This window comes from Carassius gibelio, chromosome B15, assembly GCF_023724105.1.
Source record: "Carassius gibelio isolate Cgi1373 ecotype wild population from Czech Republic chromosome B15, carGib1.2-hapl.c, whole genome shotgun sequence".
NCBI lineage: Eukaryota > Metazoa > Chordata > Actinopteri > Cypriniformes > Cyprinidae > Carassius > Carassius gibelio.
The window spans coordinates 2,796,239-2,819,497 of record NC_068410.1 but is presented as its reverse complement, the minus strand read 5'-3'; the positions used below and the strand labels follow the sequence as shown (position 1 = coordinate 2,819,497).

Below are 23,259 nucleotides of genomic sequence, written 5' to 3'. Positions count from 1 at the left end.
TAGCATATTATTAAAATGCAATCTACAGAGAACTACAGGATCAAATATAATTAAGAATAAATAATATTAGGCTGTATATTATCTAACATATACCATTTTTTTAGCTGAAATACTTTACAAACATAATTAAGAAAGGAGATTATATAAACTAGTACTTATTACTACTACTTATTAAAATGCAATCTACACAGAAATGCAAGAAAAAAATGTATTTATAAATAATATATATATATATATATATATATATATATATATATATATATATATATATATATATATATATATATATATATATATATATGTATGTATTTCAGCACAAAAGTACTTTAAAAACAATTAAAAATTAATACATGAAAATATAAAATAGACGTATTTACATACATGCTATAATAAATCTATGTATATTTTAAACATAGAAAAAATATTTAAAGTATTTTTTCAAAAGTCTTATTGCAATGTGGTCTACAAGAGGAAATTAATTTTAAATAAATGAATTTCTAATATAAAACACTGTAACACAGTGAAAAAAGAATCTGGTTTAACATAGCACCTGAAACACTGGCATGTGAAAGCATTTGCTTCAAATAAAGCGTGAACACATGAGTCTTCAGGAATCCTCTGGCAAGCAAACACCAGCTTTCAGAATAAACCAGCTGCTAATTTTAGCTGGATATAGTTTGCATTTCAAGCAGCGTCAAGATGAACACATCAGCCTTTAAAGCCTCTGGAGTTAAAGAGAAGAAAGGCTTCATTTAAAGCCTCTCCGTAAATCTGCTCCTCTGTGATTTTATAATTATTTATCCTTCAGCAAGTAAAACTGATTAGTCACACTGTTACCACACTGACAGCATCACTGCAGAAAAACTCAAAGAACTTAGAAACTTGCTATAATACTGCAGCATGCATTTCAAACCTTTACAAACTCTGTGCAAGTCAAATATAGGAGTTGCCTACAAATGTAAATAAACTACTAGTGTTTTATTCATGAAGGATGCATTAAATTGATTAAAAGTGACAGAAAATACATCTATAATCTTGCAAATAAAGGCTTTTCTTTGGAACTTTCTATTCAGCTTTGATTGAAACGATGCTGAAAATTATGCTTTGTGTTACACACAGAAAAACTTTAATAATATTTCAGATATTTGACGGTAGACTGTTAAACTAAAAATATCTTTCAGAAAGCCTCGTGTCTCTGGAGAAAGCATCAGCGTACACACTTATTCTCCAAATTCTCCTAATATTGAACTTTATTTGAACCTTTTATAACTTTTGGGCTTCATGAGATTATGATCAGATCTTGTGCTAACGGTGTATTTGTGCTGATGGCAGAAAAAAAAAACAGTGAAACCACACCAGATTTAATCTTTTTTTATTCTTATCATTATTCTTCTTATTATTGTTTAAATGATGTTTTCCTCCTGTGGCAGGTTCAATGCTCTTCTTTACATGATGAACGTGTTCAGGATTAAGGTGCAAACATCAGCAAACGCAAAAGATCTTCCTAAAGTCACTTCAGCATGGCAATAATCAGAACATCTGACCTTTGACCCCCTGGTTGATGCTGGTGCAGCTCCACTTATGGAAGACTTCTCATAAACCCAGCCGACAGCTGATTGGCCTTTACGTCGATGGATGTGACCAATGAACAGGTCGATCACATTTAAAGGGGAAGGACTCCAGTGACCAATCAGAAACGTGCTGAGCTATATCAGGGAACGTGGCTGTGTCCAGAATGTCATCCCTTGCACACTCACTATTTCTGCAGTATATAGTATGCATACAGTGCACAGTATGTTCTTATGCATGGCATTTACCTAAAGCTGAGCGGCTTATTTCTACACTACAGATCGCTTCAAAGCAGCTTCACTCACAGTAATAAACAAGAAAAGATAAGTCTTAAGGTCTTTGCACACCGAGTCGTAAAAAATACCGGATCTTCGATTTGATTTTCTGTGTTTTCTGCATTCATTTTGATAGAAAAGGATGAAGACTACAGAAAATAAAATGCATGCAAAAATACCTAAAATGTTGCAAAATGCATCACATACGAAACGAATTCCAGTAGACAACAGTGTCATTATTTAGTGATGCTAATTCAGTCTAGTTCAATAACAGTGCCAATCTTGTTCAAGTACAACACAGTCCCACAATGCAATGCGTTCAACCATCTATTTACAGTGCAAAAAAATCACCTACACTTTTTCTCCTCATTTAAAAAGACATCTCACACAAAGTTGGATTAAACATGCAAAACAAACGTATTTATTTCTGAATTAGACATGCAACACAGTGAGAACATAAAAAAAGTAGTACACTACTGATTGGAGCATTGCAAACGTTTCATCTACTAATGTTAAAAAACTATTTGTATTGAGTATATACTGTGCAGGAAGCAGTACGCTAGGACTCCATTCTGAACACAGCATGCGTTTAACAAGGAGTGCATTAAAAAACACTGAGGGAAGGTAAGCCGGGGCAGTAATTCCTCTGGTTTTAAGCGGTGTAGACCAGTTTAGTTACTCCGAGGGCAGTCTGTGCTTTTGGCAGGATAAAAATGAGAGCAAAATCTCAGATGCTGACATCCACTTGATTCTGAGCACACTCAAAACAGTTTTTCCCTCGCTCTTTTTCAAATAAAAGAGTTCGTTGTGGATGTTTGTCAGAAATCGTCATGATTATGACATCACAACCATAAGCTCATTAACATATCACCGCCCACATTTCCACACCAGCCCCCGTTCAGCAGCCCGCCCCAGTAAACCTAAGCAGTATACCGATGTTCACCGATCATAACAGTTCATTTACATACACTTAAGTCTTAAAGGTACAGTAGCAAGCCTGTTTCAGAGACACTGTAACATTATAAGAGGGGATTTAAAGTTAAATGCTACAGAAGTGGAGACTGCATGACAATTCATTCAGTGGAACGAGATTTCAGTCAGAGCAATTCCTGAACCCTCCAGCCAATCAGAGAGCAGTATTCACAAGCCCCTCCCCCTCAGAATAAAAAAACAGCAATGATTGGGGGACACAATCGATGAGAACATTCGATATTAATGAGGTGAGCGATGTACAGCGGTGAGTGAAAGTGCTTTTGGCATTCATAAATCCACGTGTGATCATCGAACATGGCTTTAAAGCTCAGACTCCCGAAAGAAAACACCCTGCGATGCAAACAGACTCTTGCCAGACTTTGCATAAAATGTAAAATCATGTCCTGATTTTAAGAGACTCCTAAAATATTTTCACAGGCAAGATTTCAGCTTTTTTAAATACTTTTTTTTTCTTTTTTTTTTTTTATGTTACTTTTGTTTCGGGTGATGTTTGTCGATTCTGAAGTTGCTGTTGTTTGTTCAGGTGTAAGAAAGCATTCAGCTCCGGGGTTAACCGTGTGTGTGTGTCTGTGTATGTGTGTGTGTGTGTGTGTGTACATTTACAGGTCAGTGTGTGTGTGGCTATGAGCCTTCATGATTGGTAGAGTCCTGGTTTAACTCTTTCCTGGTCCCCATGGTGGGAGTTCCTGAGTTTTTCCTGGACCGCTGCTTCTCATCAAGATCATGCAGCGACGGCTCCTTGTACATACACACTGAGACAGAGAGACAGATACATGCAACATCATTAACACACAGCAGGGGTTTTGAAACTAGTCATGCATTCATACAGTGAAGAATATACAATTTTGCATTATTTTCTAATTCATGTGTTTGTGTGTGTGTGTGTAGTTGTTTTGGTCACCACAAGGATATTAAAACCTGAAATATTTGACATTGTCTTAAGCGTAAGCCTTTTGAAATTGAGAATTATACATCATCTGAAAACGGAATTAATAATATTTCCACAGATGCATGGTTTATTAGGATCAGACAATATTTGTCTGAGAAATAACTATTTGAAAATCTGGAATCTGAGGGAGCAAAAAAAAAAAAAATCGAAATATTGAGAAAATCGCTTTTAAATGTTGTTCAAATGAGTTCTTAGCAATGCATATTACTAATCAAAAGTGAAGTTTTAATATATTTACGGTAGGAAATTTACAAAGTATCTTCATGTAACAGGATCTTTACTTAATATCCTAACGAATTGGGGCATTAAAGAAAAATCTATAATTTTAATTTCTTTTGGCTATTGCTACAAAAATACCTGAAAAGTGTAACAATGCAAACAGGTTTTCGGTAAGGGGTAGCTTTAGGAGATATAAAATATTGTTTGGTCCAATAAAAGGAATAAAAGTCTGTGGAAAGTCCCCACAATGTACAGAAACAAACGTGTGTGAATAATGTTAAAATATATTGTTAAAAGTATTGATCTTATGCATATGTATTTGTGTGTAGTTCTGGGTGATGTAGCTGAAACAACATTTAATATATTTTCTTAATATATTATTTAACATAATGGATACAATTTTAAATTTTTTAAATGTATTTTATTATTTTTTCATATTAAATTCTACCTATATATTATTTAAAAATGTATAGAATTTTTTTTCGTCCTCTCTATCTGTATATATCATGTTTCAAGCAAATATCCAATGATTTGAAATAGTAAATTACAGTAAAAATCTAGTTAAGATCATCTAATTATGATTTCTACTTTATTTCACTCAAATAACACAAGGAAGAAGTTGTATATTATTTCAGCTTCGTTCATAGGTAACACATTTAATCTACATAGCCTTAATATTTTACTAAATGCAATTAAACAAATGCCCCAAAAGTTATGACCAAAGAATTCAGTTTGAATTTTGATTCATTAAAGCAAACAGTTTGAAGGAACCGTGTCATGTAAATTATTCAAGCATTTGAATTGAGCAAGTCATGACTTAATAAAAGTCATAAAATAAAAATGATTAAACTGTAAATATTTCATGCATCAACCAAGCCCTACTTATGCATATGTGTGTGTGTGTGTGTGTGTGTGTGTGTGTGTGTGTCTTCACCTTCAATGGGTCTGGGCACAAAGTGTGAGCACGGTTTAGTTTTCTTGACCCGGTTTCCCTTCATGATGATTCCTTCTTTATTGAGTCCGAGGAACCAGGCTCGTCCGCTCTCGTGCTGGCGGTACATCGTGGACGAGTAGATCACGTAATAATTCTCAAACACACTCTCCTTAAACTTACACTCTGCTGTGAACGCTTCCTACAGACAGAGAGAGATCCAGAGAGATGTTAAAACACAATTACAGCTCTCAGGTGAGTGTGTGTGTGTGTGTGTGTGTGTCTTTATAGAGTCTTTGTCCCAGTTTCTTTATAAAGTCTGTTGCATGCACAGGTGGAGACGGCCATAAACCAGAGCAGAAACCACCTCAGGTGAACACACACACACACACACACACACATTTGACACAATTTATGTTTTTGTGTATTTTACATACAGTGGGGTATAAAAAAACTGAGAGCACCAGGGAAAGTATTTATATTTTGCATCGGGAATTTAATAAATCTTTTTCACTACAAATTATATTATTAGCATATGTGTGAAATCTTAAACTGAAAATGCATTAATTTGAGAACATGCATCTTAATATACTTCAGTGGAAGCAGGAAAATCTCTTATATTTGCTTAATCACTAAACTCTGAAATATTTATTTAATCATCCTAATAGAGAGCTTGAGTAATCACGGTTTTTGCTAAATATAATTTTCAAGATACTTAGACATTTTACTATGCAGCATAATTTACACACATGTAATATATGTACATATATTCCGTTTATTAAATACAGTATATAGTCATTTTAAGTGAAAACAAATATGAAAGCTGTAAAAAAAAATCGGAACACAAATATGTTTATGTTTATGTTTATGTAAGCGTAATACATTTTTGGACATTATATATCATGCACATTTATCCTAAAACCCATCAATAAATGTTAATAATGAAGTAAATAAAGACGAAAGACATGCATTTATAGAAATTTTCAGATTTTTGTATAAACTGTATGTTCTTGCTAAAGTTGCATTCATTAATGAAATATATATTGTTGACAAACATGGTTGCTGCATATAATATATCAAAATCCTTGCATAGATAGTATTAACATATGCACATACACAAGTCTTTCTATAGAGTTTTATGTGTGTCATAAACTTATATCTACCCAGAGTATGTATGTATGTGGAAATTATATTTTGGTTACATATATGGCACTATCTCTCTGTGTTATTATGACAAAGATCATAATTGTGATTTAGTAATGATGACCAAATTTACATTGAATGATGTTTAAACGATTGTTTGAGGCAACTGCATGCCGTATTTTTTATGAAAATGAAGCTGAAAACACTCAAACTGAAAAACTTTGAATGCTTTTCTATAATCTTAAACCTCAAGTGTCAGCTATACACTGGATTGGGTTCTTCTTTACGTAATAAAGTAAATATATGAATGGTATTATAATGTTATAATGCAAAAAAATGGGAAAACCTTTATGATAATCTGTAGAAAAAAAAAATACATTTTAAGCATACAGAATAATTTAAGTGGACTTTTAACGATTAATTGTTGCATTAATATTTTACAAATGAATTGAAAAAGTGCATGATAAAAACCCCATGGAAGGATCTAAAGAGAACCCATAACTTATTAGTCGTACCTGAGAAGGTATCTTTCTTTTCAGATATCTGTCCATTTCCCATGTTTTAAATGCAGTCTCTCACCTTTGAACCCTACTGTAGGCTCTATCACACACACACACACACACACACACACACACACACACAGGGAGATGTGCGCTCTTTGCCATCTCAGCATCTCAAAGCACTTTAACAGATTAAACGTCGCCACTAAATAACTGGTTTGAAAAGCTCACACACACATACAACCCTGATCTACAACATCCAGACAATAAAACTGCTGAACACACTCCGTAAAACACAAATTACAACACACCGATCTATCGGAGCATTTTCAGTGGAAGGCAATTCACAAACACAAGACATAAAACTCTCAAAGTTAATTCAAAATAAAAACAAATTCAGTAAAAACATGAAAATGACAACTGTGATCACCATTATCATTATCAAATACTAATATGAGTGTTAATCTAGTACAAATGTTCAATGCATATGAATCAAAATACATTTACAAAACTTATTTAATTAAACTTACACATAATGAGCACGGTTACAAAGAGTGCAAATAAATATTGTTCTGCTGAATTAATCGTAAAAATGACTTAATATAGCTGCACAGCTGTATTATTACAGTTATTGAATTCATTTTCACACTGTCACACTTTGGCAGACATTCATTATCACACTAAAACTGAGTTAATTAACACTTTCTCACCCCAAAGATAGAAGAACATCCAGAACAGCTGATCTTGACACACATAGACATGTGTAATGTTACACAACACTACGTATAAACCTTCACTGATATGAATTTCTATAAGTTCGGTCTCTATGAGTCATAATGCATCAAAGATCAAGCTGCAACGGCACAACAATCATGCTGACCTTTTCTCCGATTTTCCAGAATGACTTGTTTTAAATCAAACCAGCTCTGAAATCAACTGAGCATTTGATTCAGTATGCAGCTTTTGTGTCTTTTATGCAGCTTTTTATTTAACACTGAAGCACAATTTATTATGAACAAACTTGAAATCACTTGTTTCGCCCATAAATTTTGGACTGTGAAATTAATTTAATGGAGATGAGAGTTCAAGTCTCTGATTGCTGAAAACATCATCAAATCACATGAAATATTTAATAAAATCAACGGAAAATGTGCAGAACTTTGTAAAATGACAGCCCTTTGGTTTTTTGAATCTGTCTGGGTTTTGTGTCAATGCACATTTACAATACAAGCACAATTTATTACAATTATGAAGAAACTTGAAAATGCATTTGTGTATGATTTTGACATATTATGTGCTGATGTTGAGATAAAAATCAGCAAAATTCTGTGCAACAAATTAAAATATGGTAAACTGAGCTGAAACTACAAGAATCTAGTTGCTAGAAACATCAAATTAGCTGAAATAGTTAATAGACGAAGAGAAAATGTGCACAACTTTGTAAAATTAGAATCTTGAATCAGTCTAGGTTATGCATTTACAAATTAACAATTAAGTACAATCTATTATGAACAAACTTTAAATCACACTTACAAATACATTTTTTTTTTCAAAAAATCTGCAAAAATCTTTAAAATAAATTTTAATTTGGTAAAATATTTAATGGAGCTGATAGCAGTAGACTCTTATATTTCAAATGTTTAATAAATTAACAGAAAATTACTTTATAAATCAGTCTGGATTCTGGATCAGTTTGCATTTCTAACTTTACAATTAAGCACAATTTATAATGCAGAAACGCACTGGTTTTCCCATATATTGTGCTGATGGTAAAATATACAATTCTGAAAGTTGATATATTTAACAAGCGAACGGAAAAAGTGCTCAACTTTGTAAAAAAAACCCGCTTTCTTTCATGTACGCCCGGCTGGTGCTAAAATTGGTTTGCAATGGAGATTTGAAATGTCATTTTTACTTACAGATGGGTCATGAGAGCGACCCATAGTGCTGCCATGAGATTGAAAGTCCTTTCACACTGTTCACAGCAAACTGACAGCTGTGTGTGTGTGTGTGTGTGTGTGTGTCTAAAACTACACTGCTTGCTCTCTTTGTGAACCAATGTAGTTCAGGAGCTACACTTGAAATTTTAATAGAACAAGTCAGTGAATTATGAATGTAGACAGGAGCAGAGAGTCGCTCTCTCCATCACATGACTGCCGCTTCCAGAACCTTCCCGCTGTTGTGTTTTAGACTACATGAGAGAAAGCTAGTGTTACAATCCTTCTTTCGACTTGTATTTTCGGCACTGAACACATCCAGAAACATAAATGCTCAACACCACAAGAAACCACACAAGTATCACTACAACTTTTATAAAAATGAAGGCAAAATTCAAATCATTTTTACATTCAGTATCGCATTCAATTTCCAACATTTCTCTCAATTAACCAAAAACTTAAATACTAAAGCATTAAAATAGTCAAGCTGTTTTTACACCGTTCAGATGTACCATTAGAACAAATTGCATATTACTTCTGTTTACATTTTGTATCGCATTTATCAGTATTTATATTGTGTAAACAAATAGCATAAATATTAAATATTGATAGATGCTATATTAAATGCATACAGGATCTACTAATATAGATAAAAACGACTTATCATACTTGTAAATATGGAGGACAAAACCTGCAAAATTTAAAAATAAGTAATTTTATAAACATAAATAAATGGATAAAAATGTACTTTAAAATAATAAAAATAAATACAGAAAATAATAAACTTGCAAGTTTGGTTGATTTAAATTAAAAATATATATTTTATTTATTTTATCAAGTCATTTATTTCTTTATTTTATTCTTGTTACTTTTAATGACTGAATGGATTAATTAATTATCTTTTACATTTTTGCTAGTTTGGTCCTCCATATGAAAATAGCAGTTGGCATTATTTTAAAATTCAATCATTTTAAATCACAGTATTTAAGCTCTGACCTGCAATTAAATCAATAAAACAGAAACCACACAATATTATTAACACACATAATATTACACACTTCAACCAGTAAAAACACACTGAAACACACAACATCACAACCGTAACACAATGACAGTGTGTCCTGATTTCCGAAACACACATACGCACAACAAAATACACACGCACTACACCAAAATTGCATAATAGTACATACCCCGACAAACGCTACAGAGAAAAGAAACAAAACAGATTGCGTGATCATAGGAAAAGCTGTGGATTTCAGACACACACACACACACACACACACACACACATAGAGAGAGATGTGAGGAGTGTGTTCTTACCGAAGAGTAAAGGAAACCCTCTCCGTTCATGGCCACGTAGAATCCGGCCTTCACGCCTTGTATGGCCACGACCCTCAAACCCACGGGGATCAGGTTAAACAGAGCTGAAACACAGCACAGCAACATCTCACTGCTCTGATGATGCTCTGAGCTCACACACTTTAGGAGATCCTAGATACGCTCTATCTGGAGGAAAATTGTCTCACTATTTTCTCCTGAAACTCCTGGTGGGGAAATAAAAATATAAAGACATGCAGTATTTTGGTTGATATTTAGTTTTGTGCCATTTGCAATTTAATTAATTTCTTTTAAATTAATGAATCTGCACAGAGGTAGCAAACAGAATTGCAATTCAGATTTAAAAAAAAAACAAGAATGATAGATAGAACAATGGCTGGATGGATGGATGGATGGATAGAACGATGGATGGATGGATGGATGGAGTGATGGAACGATGGATGGATGGATAGAACGATGGATGGATGGATGGATGGAGTGATGGAACGATGGATGGATGGATAGAACGATGGATGGATGGAGTGATGGAAAGATGGATGGATGGATAGAACGATGGATGGATGGAGTGATGGAACGATGGATGGATGGAGTGATGGCACGATGGATGGATGGAATGATGGATGGATGGATGGAGTGATGGAACGATGGATGGATGATGGATGGATGGAGTGATAGAATAATGGATGGATGGAGTGATAGATAGAACGATGGATGGATGGAACGATGGATGGATGGATGGATGGATGGAGTGATGGAACGATGGATGGATGGATAGAACGATGGATGGATGGAGTGATGGAACGATGGATGGATGGATAGAACGATGGATGGATGGATGGATAGAACGATGGATGGATGGAGTGATGGAACGATGGATGGATGGGGTGATGGCACGATGGATGGATGGAATGATGGATGGATGGATGGAGTGATGGAACGATGGATGGACGGATAGAACGATGGATGGATGGATGGATGGATGGAGTGATGGAACGATGGATGGATGGATGGATAGAACGATGGATGGATGGAGTGATGGAACGATGGATGGATGGGGTGATGGCACGATGGATGGATGGAATGATGGATGGATGGATGGAGTGATGGAACGATGGGTGGATGGATGATGGATGGATGGAGTGATAGAACAATGGATGGATGGAGTTATAGATAGAACAATGGATGGATGGAACGATGGATGGATGGATGGAGTGATGGAACGATGGATGGATGGATAGAACGATGGATGGATGGATGGATGGATAGAACGATGAATGGATGGATGGATGGATGGAGTGATGGAACAATAGATGGATGGATGGAGTGGTGGCACGATGGATGGATGGAATGATGGATGGATAGAACGATGGATGGATGGATGGATGGATGGATGGATGGATGGAGTGATAGAACAATGGATGGATGGAGTGATAGATAGAACGATGGATGTATGGAGTGATAGATAGAACAATGGATGTATGATAGAACGATGGATGGATGGATGGATGGAACAGTGAATGGATGGATGGATGGATGGATGGATAGATGGATTGATAAATAGAATGATGGATGGATGGATGGATGGATGGATGGAGTGATAGAACAATGGATGGATGGAGTGATAGATAGAACGATGGATGTATGGAGTGATAGATAGAACAATGGATGTATGATAGAACGATGGATGGATCGATGGATGGAACAATGAATGGATGGATGGATGGATGGATGGATTGATAAATAGAACGATGGATGGATGGATGGATGAATGGATGGAGGGATTGATAAATAGAATGATCGATGGATGGATGGATGGATGGATAGATGGATAAATAGAACGATGGATGGATGGATGTATGGATTGATGGATGAAGTGATAGATAAAACAATGGATGTATGGAGTGATAGAACGACGGATGATGGATGGATGAATGAATGGATGGATAGATGGAAAGATAGAACAATGGATGGATAGAAGAATAGATAGAGCAATGGATGGATGACAGAATGATAGAATGAATGGTAGATAGACAGAGACAGACAGATAGATAGACAGACAGACAGACAGACAGACAGACAGACAGACAGACAGACAGACAGACAGACAGATAGATAGATAGATAGATAGATAGATAGATAGATAGATAGATAGATAGATAGATAGATAGATAGATAGATAGATAGATAGATAGATAGATAGATAGATAGATAGATTCTCAGGTTCTGTTGCTTCTCAAAAGGACAGATGTTTCACATGACACAAAAGAATATTCAAAGAAGGAACGAGGGATGGAATGAAAAAGAGAGAAATAAATCCACTGAGTTTGAGAGGACGGTTTGCTCGTAACGCTGCTGCTGATTCAGTTCCAATCTGTAAAAATCGACAGGAGGGAAAAAACCCAGAGGAGAGAGAAAACCGGAGCAGCGGAGGAGTGCAGCAGGATACGGAGGGATGGAGGGGGAGGAGAGATCAGAGAACCAGAACCAGGGATGAGTGTTTGTGTGGGATTGAGAGCAGAATCTGAGAGAGATCTCATGTTTACAGCAGTATTCATGTGATGAGGAACATACCATAGACTTCACAACATATGAACATAAAACCTAATTCATGCGCTGAAATATAATTCACAACACAACATCTGAATATCTGTTAAAATCTCATTTATTCCTCAGATCAAAGCTGAATGTTCAGCATCATTACTCCAGTCTTCAGAAATCAAATCCGCTCAAGAAACATTTCTGATTATAAATGCGCTGCTGAATATTTCAGTGAAAACGCTGTGATACTTTGTGATATACTGCCATTCGATTTTTTGAAAGAAATGAATACCTTTTATTCAGGATGCATTCAAATGTTTAAACGTGACAGTAAAGACATTTATAAGGCTCATAAAAGATTACTCTTTCAAACAAATGCTGTTCTTTTGAACTTTCTAATCATCAAAGAATCCTGAAAAATTAAATGCATCACGGTTACCACAAAAAACTTTGAGCAGTGCAAAGACTGGAGGAATGATGCTGAAAATGTATCTTTGATCTCAGGAATGAATTACAATTTACAATATAGTTTAAATTGAGCAGAAGGGACTAATTTTTCTTGACCAGAGATATACAGAGATGGACGGACATCTGCAGGAAACTGTTTTTGTCCGTTTGAGTACTGAAGTGTGTTACTGTACAACTACAACATAACAACACGCTGAACAAGAAATAATGCAACTCTGTTTCTCTCTGCTTCAGCATGTTCATCGGCTGTTCTTCGTTTTGCTGGAAGCCGACCAGATTCTGACCGTATTGTGTTTCAACTCTCCAGCTGATCGATATTCTCACTTTAGATGCAAACATGTTTGCCCACAGCTGTCTGATAAATGCGATCATGTCATATGAGAATTCCCGATGGCTTTGAAACAAAACGAAACTACAACAATCTGTCCTGAAACACAACGTGCCAAAAGTGATGCTATTTACTTCCTTAATCCACGCTCTTGTTTAAAAAAGGACTGCATGCTACAGTGCATGAAAAAGTGTTCATAATCGTTCAACAAAACTCAAATGGGTTGTGAAGTGCATTTCATTTGGACTTTAACACTGAATCTGGAGGGCTGAACACAGTAATGTGTGTCTCACGTGTGTCACACACAAAGGCTCGCTGTCTAAGCCTGTTGGACTCGCTAATGTGAGTTTAGCAGATAAGGAGGAAGCCTTTTGTGATTCAAAAGCATCTCACAGGAGATTCAAGACATGAGTGGGCACCAGAAAAACCACTGAGAGAATGCAGGAGCTGCAAGAGAGATGGAACGCTCCAAAATCATGAGCTTTAGCAGTAAGACATCCCTCTCCAGCGCCCTGGGAGATGAGCTCAGAAATGTGTGTGTGTGTGTGTTTGTGTGTGTGTGTGTCCACACTCACTAATGCATATGCAGATCTGAGAAATACACACAAACTGTGAGATAAGGCGAGATCTCACACACACACACACACACACACACGTGATTAGGGTTCTCGGCTCTATCAAGAAAACATTCAAGTCATCCCAAGATCAAAGAACGAAATGATGAATCTTTTTGTTTAAATAATTAAAATGAGAAACGATGTCAACCCCAGGAACACGGAGATGTTTTGCATAACACATTTCCCCCTCACATTCTTATTAATGCAATGCATCTGGCCTCATTTTTCTTAATGTATAAAAACATGATAATAATGCAGTTATATATACATGTATTTAAAATGCTATCAATAAATGTATATTTAAAAATATATCAAAATTTTGGGGACCTTAAAATGTTAAAATGCTCTTCTGTTCATCAAGACTGCATTTATTTGTTAACAAAAACAGTAAAAACAGCTATATTGTGAAATATTTTTAATATTTCAAATAATTGTTCCCTATTTGAATATATATTAAAGTGTAATTTATTTCTGTGATGCGCAGCTGTATTTTCAGCATCATTCCTCCAGTCTTCAATGTCACATGATCTTCAGAAATCAGAATAATATGATGATTTTTCTGCTCAAGAAACATGTTGAAAACAGTCGTGCTACACAATATTTTTAATAAAAAAACTGTGACAGATTTTTTTTCTCTGGATTTTTTTGAAGAATAGAAAGTTCAAAAGAACATTTATTTGAAATATAAATATTTTGTTACATCATAAATGTCTTTACTGTCAAATTTCTAATGTAATAAAAAAAAGCAAAGCTTCTTATATTCTAGATTCATTGCACACAAACTGAAATATAAATAAATAAATAAATATGTGTGTATATATATATGTATTTTAATTCTGATGGTTATGACTTACAGCTTAAGAGATTTCAAACTTCAGTATCATGAAAATTTGAATATTTTATAAATTACAAAACAGATTTGTTCATGATCTCCAAAGTAGGTTTAGTTCTGCACTCAATACTTGGTAAAAGCTATTTTGCATGAATTACTGCTTCAATGCATCATGGCATGGAGACTTCTAGCAAACTAAAAATATTTCAGTTTGTGTGCAATGAATCTAGAATCTGGTGCATCTTTTTTTTTTTTTTTAATGCACCAGTATAAAAAAACTGCACCAGTTTTGATGCACCAGTCCCGATCAGGACTCGGAAATATATATATAATAAAGGTGTGAATAAATATAGATTTAAACTTAAAGAGACAGGATATTCTGCGCAGGATCTGGTGTTGTATTTGGACCCAGAATAAGGCGAGATGAACATCACGGAGCGCTAAACACTCTCATGCAGTGTGTGTTTCATTCATACTCGAAGCCAGAGGGCGCTCTTGCACAGAAAGTCATACCAGGAAATTCCTAATATGGGCAAAAGCGTCCAGCTATCACTGTATGAAAACAGTTATTTTCACATAAAAATAGAAACTTTTGGAAACACGAAGACATTAATATACGATCAAGACAAAAAAAATTTATTTATCTCCAGCAGGTGATAAGTATATAAACAATGCAGTACTGATTGACATAGCATTTATTACAGTATAGAAACTATTCTGCCTTATTATGTGATAAACAGTGTTTGTATTAAATAAACAAATCATTATTATTTGTTATCGTCCAGTAGTTATAGATTTCTAAGCCAATTAAAAGCTAGAAATCAGAGAAAAATTAAAGCTACCTATACGACCAGTCAGAAGTTTTTGAACAGTAAGCTTGTTAAAGTTGTTTTTTTTTTTTTTAAGAAGTCTCTTCTGTTCACCAAGCCTGCATTTATTTGATTAAAGTACAGCAAAACAGTAACATTTTGAAATATTTTTACTAGCCTATTTAAAATAGCCGTTTTCTATTTGAATATATTTCAAAATGTAATTTATTGAAAACATCCTGGATCTGTTTTTTCGCTCTTCTTTATTCTTTTTTTATAGATATCGGATCGGTAGAAGTATCGGATCGGGACTCGGTATCTGCAGATACTCAAAATCAAATGACTCGGACTCGAGGGCAATAAAAACCTGATCGCTAATATACATACATGTATGCAAAAGTGAAAAGTGAAGGGAACATTAAGATCTGCAGCAACACCCTTCAAGTCCAAATCATCTTTTATTTCCTTTTTGGATTTCAGAGTGAATCAGTTTCTATCACAGAGGGGAACAGAAAGAAAGAGAGACTCACTGTAGTCGCTGTTTTCGTCTTTGGTCCCGTTGACGGTTCCATCCGGCTGCATCTGCAAGTAGAAGCCCTGCTCGCTGAAGAGCCTGGTCACTATCCCCTTCAGCTGAGGCTCTGAAACACACGTCACAAACACACACACGTCACAAAAGCACAACCGCTAAACCTGCACACCATCAGCACTCTCACAAACGGCTTCAATGCTTCCTTGTAGCAGGCTTCTGAATTGAGCTGCATGGCTCTTTGGACCTTATAAAGTCTCAGATGTTACTTTTCAGGTTCTTCTGATCTGATAATGGAGAGCTAGACAACATAACATGTTTTTACATGTTCTCACAATGCAAACCCCTTCTTTAAAACCTTTAAATAAACCACTCATGCACACAAACGAGCACAAGTTTCAAATGGGACGGAAGCATCATAATGCATGCTGGACTGTCATATAATGCTTAGTATTTTTCAAAATGCATGAATTAAAAAAGGAACCTGTCATGTTACCGAAACAGCAAGTGCTGCTAACCAATTAAAATGTGTTAATTGTTTCAGTACCTTGCTAATTATGTTAGTAAACCGGCTCCCCTTCTGCTCTGACATCTGTGACAATGTCTCGCTCCCAGCATGTTTTCAAGATTTTCGCCGCAATATTTAGTTTTAAAAAAGGTCATTTGCTATAAAAAAGACCAATGAAATTTGAATTGCAGACAGACTTGTACTATATTTCTTGTTTTAGAAGAGCTCAGTCGACCAGCATGAATAGGAGAGAGGAGAAAAAGTAGTAAAAATGTATACAGACATCATAAACAAACTGAGTTTGTCAGCTTTAATATGCATGTTTAATTTATAAAAGAATAGTTTCTCATTGTAACATTGAAATTTTCTGTGAAGCTGCTTTAAAGCAACATGTAAAAAAGTGCCAATGTGAGAAGTGCTATTAAAATGATCTTGAATTGAATTCATTTGAAATCAGAAATCATTCAGAATAAAGTAACATGCTGCAGTTCACGTCACACATTATAATGACATTTATTGATAACATTGTGCCATTATTTAATGATCATTACTGAAATTAAAAATGTAGTTCAAACTCAGTGCATATTTAAAATTATGTTCACATTTATCTGTTAGGCATTCAAATATTAATGCACTAATAGTAGTCAACATTTGAAGTGGATTAAAACTTTTTAAAGTGGTCATAAAACCAAAACAAATCCCGTTCTTGTCTTTATCGCACAACTTTTATGAAATGTTTTGATCCACTTCACATGTTGACTAATTTATATTTAACTATATTAATGTCTAATATTGTATAACTATTCATACTTTCAATTTATATTCATATTTTTAAGTGTTTTTTGTGAAAGCTGACATAAAAAAAATCATATGCAATGATATTAACAGACAAATATTTTATATCTAAACTTTGTTTTTATTATTTATCTTGATATTGTATATACACTTTTAATATTTTTAGCTATGTATTATAATCTATCTATTTATCCATCTATCTATCGTTCATAAACTACTTGCTGAACAATATAATGCAATCAAAGTTATCAATAAAACAATCATATATAACCCTGCAGCATAAAAGCAGTCTGAAATCTCTGGGGTATACTTGTAGTAATAGCCAAAAAATACATTGTATGGGTCAAAATTATACATTTTTATTTCATGCCAAAAATCATTAGGATATTAAATCAAAATCATGTTCCATGAAGATATTTTGTAAATATCTACTGTAAATATATAAAAAATAAAAATTTTGATTAGTAATATGCATTGCTAAGAAATCATTTGGACAATTTTAAAGATGATTTTCTCAATATTTAGATTTTTTTGCTCCCTCAGATTCCAGATTTTCAAATAGTTGTATCTCAGACAAATATTGTCCTCAGAACAAACCATACATCAATAGAGAGATGATTTATTCAGCTTTCAGATTTAATTGACCCTTATGAATGGTTCTGGGGTCCAGGGTCACATATTTGCATTTACCGTGCATCAGTTTTGTTTTATGAATGTCAATGCAGTCATCAAAGTATCCTAATCAAAAAAACAATCAAGCGAAATCTAACGAGCAGTAACAGAGTGTAGCAGAATAAACAGCAGACGCTCATTAGCTGTTGTCTGCGCGCACAGGTGATCGTCACGCGCTGCGCACAGGTGTGAATGAACTGACCTGGTTTCCGGCGCACGGGTCGTTTTTTCCCGCTGCAGAACCGGACTTTACCGAAGAGTCCGAACAGGTGCCGGTCGCACAGGGAGCCTCGGCTGGAGGGCTCTTTACCGGGACTGGAGCGGCGCTTACCGGACGCCGCTCGGTCGTTGTTTGACTCGCGCGCCTGCCGTTTCTGTCGGATGAGTGAGCTGGCGAGCGCCGCGGCCATCTCACCGGAGAGCGAGGGACGCGGGTCCGGTGACGATCGTGCTTCGGTGCAGATTCACGTTGCAGAGCACCGGCGCGAGGGAGCGAGCGCGCGCGCGTCTCTCGTGCAGGCATGCACCGGAGCATGAGCGATACCGATAGACTCTGTGTTTCCTACCACGGAAAGCACTTAGAGTTACATAACCGCACAATTACACCACATAACACCGAGACCGTCCAAAAAACGAGAGTCGTCAGATATTCACGACATGAAGAGCTTCGACGCGCGCTGCTGAAATGACGGGCGACGGGTGTTCGCTTCTTAACTCCTCATCACTATTGTCCGGTTTGTCCTCCTCTCAACATGTTGATTTAACAGCTCTCATTCCCTCTCCGTTCACAGTCCGTTTCCAGCATCTTTCCTGAGATCCGGTGCAGAGAAAATCCTCAGAAAATCCAGGAGACTGATTTTCAGTTCAGAGATGCATCTAGTGTGATTCCAGCCGAGGAGATCAAGCTCAGAATCAGAATGATGCTGAGGGAACGAGAGACGGGGAGGAGGAGTTGTGTGTGTGTGTGTGTGGTCGGATGAAGGAGAGAGACTCGACTGGGAACAGAGGGGGGAAGGTCAAAAATACAGCTTTCCCAAAAAATGACAGTCGCAGCAGGAGCACAAAGGCGGCGTGAACCAGAAACAAAACTTGATTGACCAACACTATAAAAAATAAAGGTTCTTTATTGGCACAGCCATGGAACTTTGCAAATGAAGGTTCTTTATAGTCGAAAAATTTCTTTCAATTTTTAAAATGTTTTTCAATGGTGCATCTCCTCATCTTTTAGGTATGGAAGCTTGGAAGTTTATGCCACAGGTAAAAAAAAAATAAAAAAAAAAATAAAAAGGCAATTCTGACTTTTTTCTCCCTCCCAATTCAGATTTTTTTTTTTCTTGTAATTCTGCTTTTTTTCAGGACTTTTCTCAGAATTGTGATATAAAATCTGAATTGCAAAACTGCAACACAAAGTCAGAATTTTTAGATGCAAATTTGCAATTGCGAGAAAAATTCAGAAATGTGACAAAAAAAAAATTTACCTTTAAAATTATATTTTTTATTAGGTGGTGGTAAAAAATAGTAAATAAATAAAAACGAAATTGTAAGATATAAACTCACAATTGCAGGAAAAATTCAGTCAGAATTGAGAGATATAAAGTGGTAATTACTTTTAATAAAAAAAAGAGAGAGAGATTTGCTACATAAACTCAGAATTGTGACATGTAGACTAAACTTTGCAGAAAAATATCAAATTGTAAATTTGTAATTGTAAGAAAATATAATCCTGAGTTTATATCTTCATCAATTCAAAAGGTTTTTCTTAGAAGTGCATGAAAAAAATATATATTTTATCCTGTAGTGGCAACGCTATCTCACGGCCAATTCGTACGTATTTTACGAGGTGGCTTATTCATACGAATTTGTACAACCTCACTCGTACGATTTTATACGATTTGTCTAAACCCCAGTGACGGTTAGGTTTAGGGGCCGGGTTAGGTGTAGGTCATTCATACAAATTCATACGAATTGTGCAACTCGTAAAATACGTACGATTTGGCAACAGTAATAGAGTGTGGTCGTACAAATTCATATCAATAAGCCACCTTGTGAAAAATGTACGAATTAAAGTGAGATCGGATTGGTAGTGCTTATAAGAGTGCTTTAAACAGGATTTAACACAAACCAACAATGCAAGTGTTGCTATCAATTAATATTAGACTTTAATTTCTACTATAAAGCAGCTGTCCAGTGTTTTTTGGTCTATTTAACCACAATGCATAGTCATAGAAGGCGGAGCCTCATAGCCACACCCACCTAATTACATAATCGCTACAGACCAATGGAAGTCTGAAAGTGTTTAACTGGAAATATTTCTGAAAATGTACCAATTTTGCATTGTATTTTTTTGCCAGATTTTTTTTTTTTTAAATGACGTCACACCTGTTCGTTCATCAATTTCACCTGAAGGGTATTGGAGAAAATGTCTCTCAAACAGCTCAGCTTTGAATAAAACGCCTAAAAGGTATTACTCGCAGGACATATTTCCATGGCAAAAAACATTGCAGAATCATTGCACAAAGGTCATTTCACTATGCTTGCAAGTTGCTGAGTACAAAACTAATGTTGCAAATAAATCATTACAATGCAGACCCTTCTAAACGAACAACAATTGTGAGTCAGTATCGTTACGACAACGTTTAATTAGGGCATTTCAAATGCAGTTGGATAATTACATTTATGGATGGTTTGGCTTCATGTGATTGCTTTTCATGATGAAGCGTGTTAATTTGCGTGGGGAGGTGAATTGAGACGCCCCGCGGGTCTGTGATGGAGCAGCTGTCACTGCTGCTGACTCAGGTACCGATATCGTATCGAATACGCAGAGCTGTCAGGTGCAGAGAGATGCTTTCTGAAGTCTCCAGTAAAGAGGCCAATCACTGTGACCCAGATACATCATTCAACCTTCATCACACAACACTGATTACTTTATCACTGGGAGAATGAGAGAGAGATGAAGAGAGAGAGAGAGAGAGAGAGAAGAGAGAGAAAGAGAGGATGTCTATCTATAGTCTCCATTGAGTAGGCCAATAGTACTTGTGCATGCTAGTTCACGCGCGCGCACACACGTGCACACACACACACACACAGATTTGAGCTCCTTACAAGTAAAGCATGAATGCATAGTGAATGCTTAGATCCACTAACTAATGCATCATTTTTACGATATTTATATCTCTCGGTGCAATGAGTCTAAGTCGTGAAAAAAAAAAAACAATAAGTCATGGCACTATATTTTTCCATTACTTTAACTCATTAAAATATTTATCATATTTAATAATGTTTTTAATTATATTTTGCATTTACTGGATAAAAAAATACTAAAGAAACAAAACTGAAATACTATGTCAAACTTTTTAATGTTACAAAAAAATGTATTTAGAATGTTAATATATAACATTTATAATGTTACATTTTTAAGTTTTAGATGTAACATTGAACTTGATAAGTAACACATTTTTGATTATGCAAACTGACTTTTATGACCTGCATATTATGTCTGAAAATGCTACATAAATAACGTTTATTATTATTTCAAAAGTGAATTTAGAAAACATTATAAATGTACAATATGAAATATGAATAACTAATCATTTTGATATTAATAGTTCATGAGGTCAGACCTCCATTACAGGAGAGTGCTGTTCAAGAAATAGTGTGCTTAAACAGTTAAATCTTAATATAGTACTCTCCCTTTAAGTTAAGGCATTGCACACTGAGTTCGAAATTTTCATATATGTTTTTTTCGTATTCGTCATCCTTTCATATCAAAATGCTTGCTACGGATGTGAAAATGCAGAAAATTGAAACTGAATTTTTTTTTTTATAATGGATGAAAGTTTCAAAGGCAGTGTGTAAACGTGATTGATACGATGTGAGGTTGTATTTATTTTCTTAACGTGTGAAAATTTCGGACTCGCTGTGCAATGACCTTTATCGCTAGATGATGGCAAAAAAAATCAGATCAATTATAACCTCCTAAATTTCCTTTTTGATCACTGATGTGAAAATGCACTAAGCGAATTAAAATGGTTGTAAATCATGAATGCATCGGAACACAAAAAAATGTACTATAAAGAAAATGAAATGTACTGTTATTTTATTTGATTTAAAATAAATAATTTACTAAATGTTTTGGAATATAAAATCAAAGCCATATTTCTAACCATGTTCCAAATTTGAAGTTGATATCACAAAAATTTAGGTTCCTATTAGATTTTGTTTAGATGCTATACCAAAAATAGCCAATGGGTGACACCCAAACACTATAGAATTATTTAATAATGTTTTTAATTATATTTTGCATTTACTGGATAAAAAAATACTAAAGAAACAAAACTGAAATACTATGTCAAACTTTTTAATGTTACAAAAAAATGTATTTAGAATGTTAATATATAACATTTATAATGTTACATTTTTAAGTTTTAGATGTAACATTGAACTTGATAAGTAACACATTTTTGATTATGCAAACTGACTTTGCTGCATATTATGTCTGAAAATGCTACATAAATAACGTTTATTATTATTTCAAAATTTTCAAATAATATTTAATATTTTTAATGATAATTTGTTATTTGATAATTGGTCAAGAATGTGTTTTTTATTGGCAAAAGTGAATTTAGACAACATTATAAATGTACAATATGAAATATGAATAACTAATCATTTTGATATTAATAGTTCATGAGGTCAGACCTCCATTACAGGAGAGTGCTGTTCAAGAAATAGTGTGCTTAAACAGTTGAATCTTAATATAGTACTCTCCCTTTAAGTTAAGGCATTGCACGCTGAGTTCGAAATTTTCATATATGTTTTTTTCGTATTCGTCATCCTTTCGTATCAAAATGCTTGCTACGGATGTGAAAATGCAGAAAATCGAAACTGAATTTTTTTTTTTTATAAATGGATGAAAGTTTCAAAGGCAGTGTGTAAACGTGATTGATACGATGTGAGGTTGTATTTATTTTCTTAACGTGTGAAAATTTCGGACTCGCTGTGCAATGACCTTTATCGCTAGATGATGGCAAAAAAAATCAGATCAATTATAACCTCCTAAATTTCCTTTTTGATCACTGATGTGAAAATGCACTAAGCGAATTAAAATGGTTGTAAATCATGAATGCATCGGAACACAAAAAAATTTACTATAAAGAAAATGTAATGTACTGTTATTTTATTTGATTTAAAATAAATAATTTACTAAATGTTTTGGAATATAAAATCAAAGCCATATTTCTAACCATGTTCCAAATTTGAAGTTGATATCACAAAAATTTAGGTTCCTATTAGATTTTGTTTAGATG

General features: G+C 34.7%; 1 protein-coding gene across 4 annotated transcripts in view; it reads right to left on the bottom strand.

Annotated features, from left to right (window-relative positions):
- Nucleotides 1-1,355: 1,355 nt before the first annotated feature.
- Nucleotides 1,356-23,259, bottom strand: part of LOC127972791 (fibroblast growth factor 12-like) — a 45,042-nt gene continuing 23,138 nt past the window's right edge. For 3 of the 4 annotated variants that reach the window (XM_052576573.1, XM_052576571.1, XM_052576572.1), the window contains exons 2-5: nt 15,980-16,090; nt 9,840-9,943; nt 4,940-5,138; nt 1,356-3,589 (exon numbers count right to left, since the gene is read on the bottom strand). In XM_052576573.1, the coding sequence (XP_052432533.1) occupies nt 3,459-3,589; nt 4,940-5,138; nt 9,840-9,943; nt 15,980-16,090 (545 nt within the window). In that variant the 3' untranslated portion in view covers nt 1,356-3,458. Of the gene's footprint in view, nt 3,590-4,939; nt 5,139-9,839; nt 9,944-15,979; nt 16,091-18,155; nt 18,891-23,259 lie in introns of those variants that run through there. The other variant, XM_052576570.1, reaches the window with a different exon arrangement.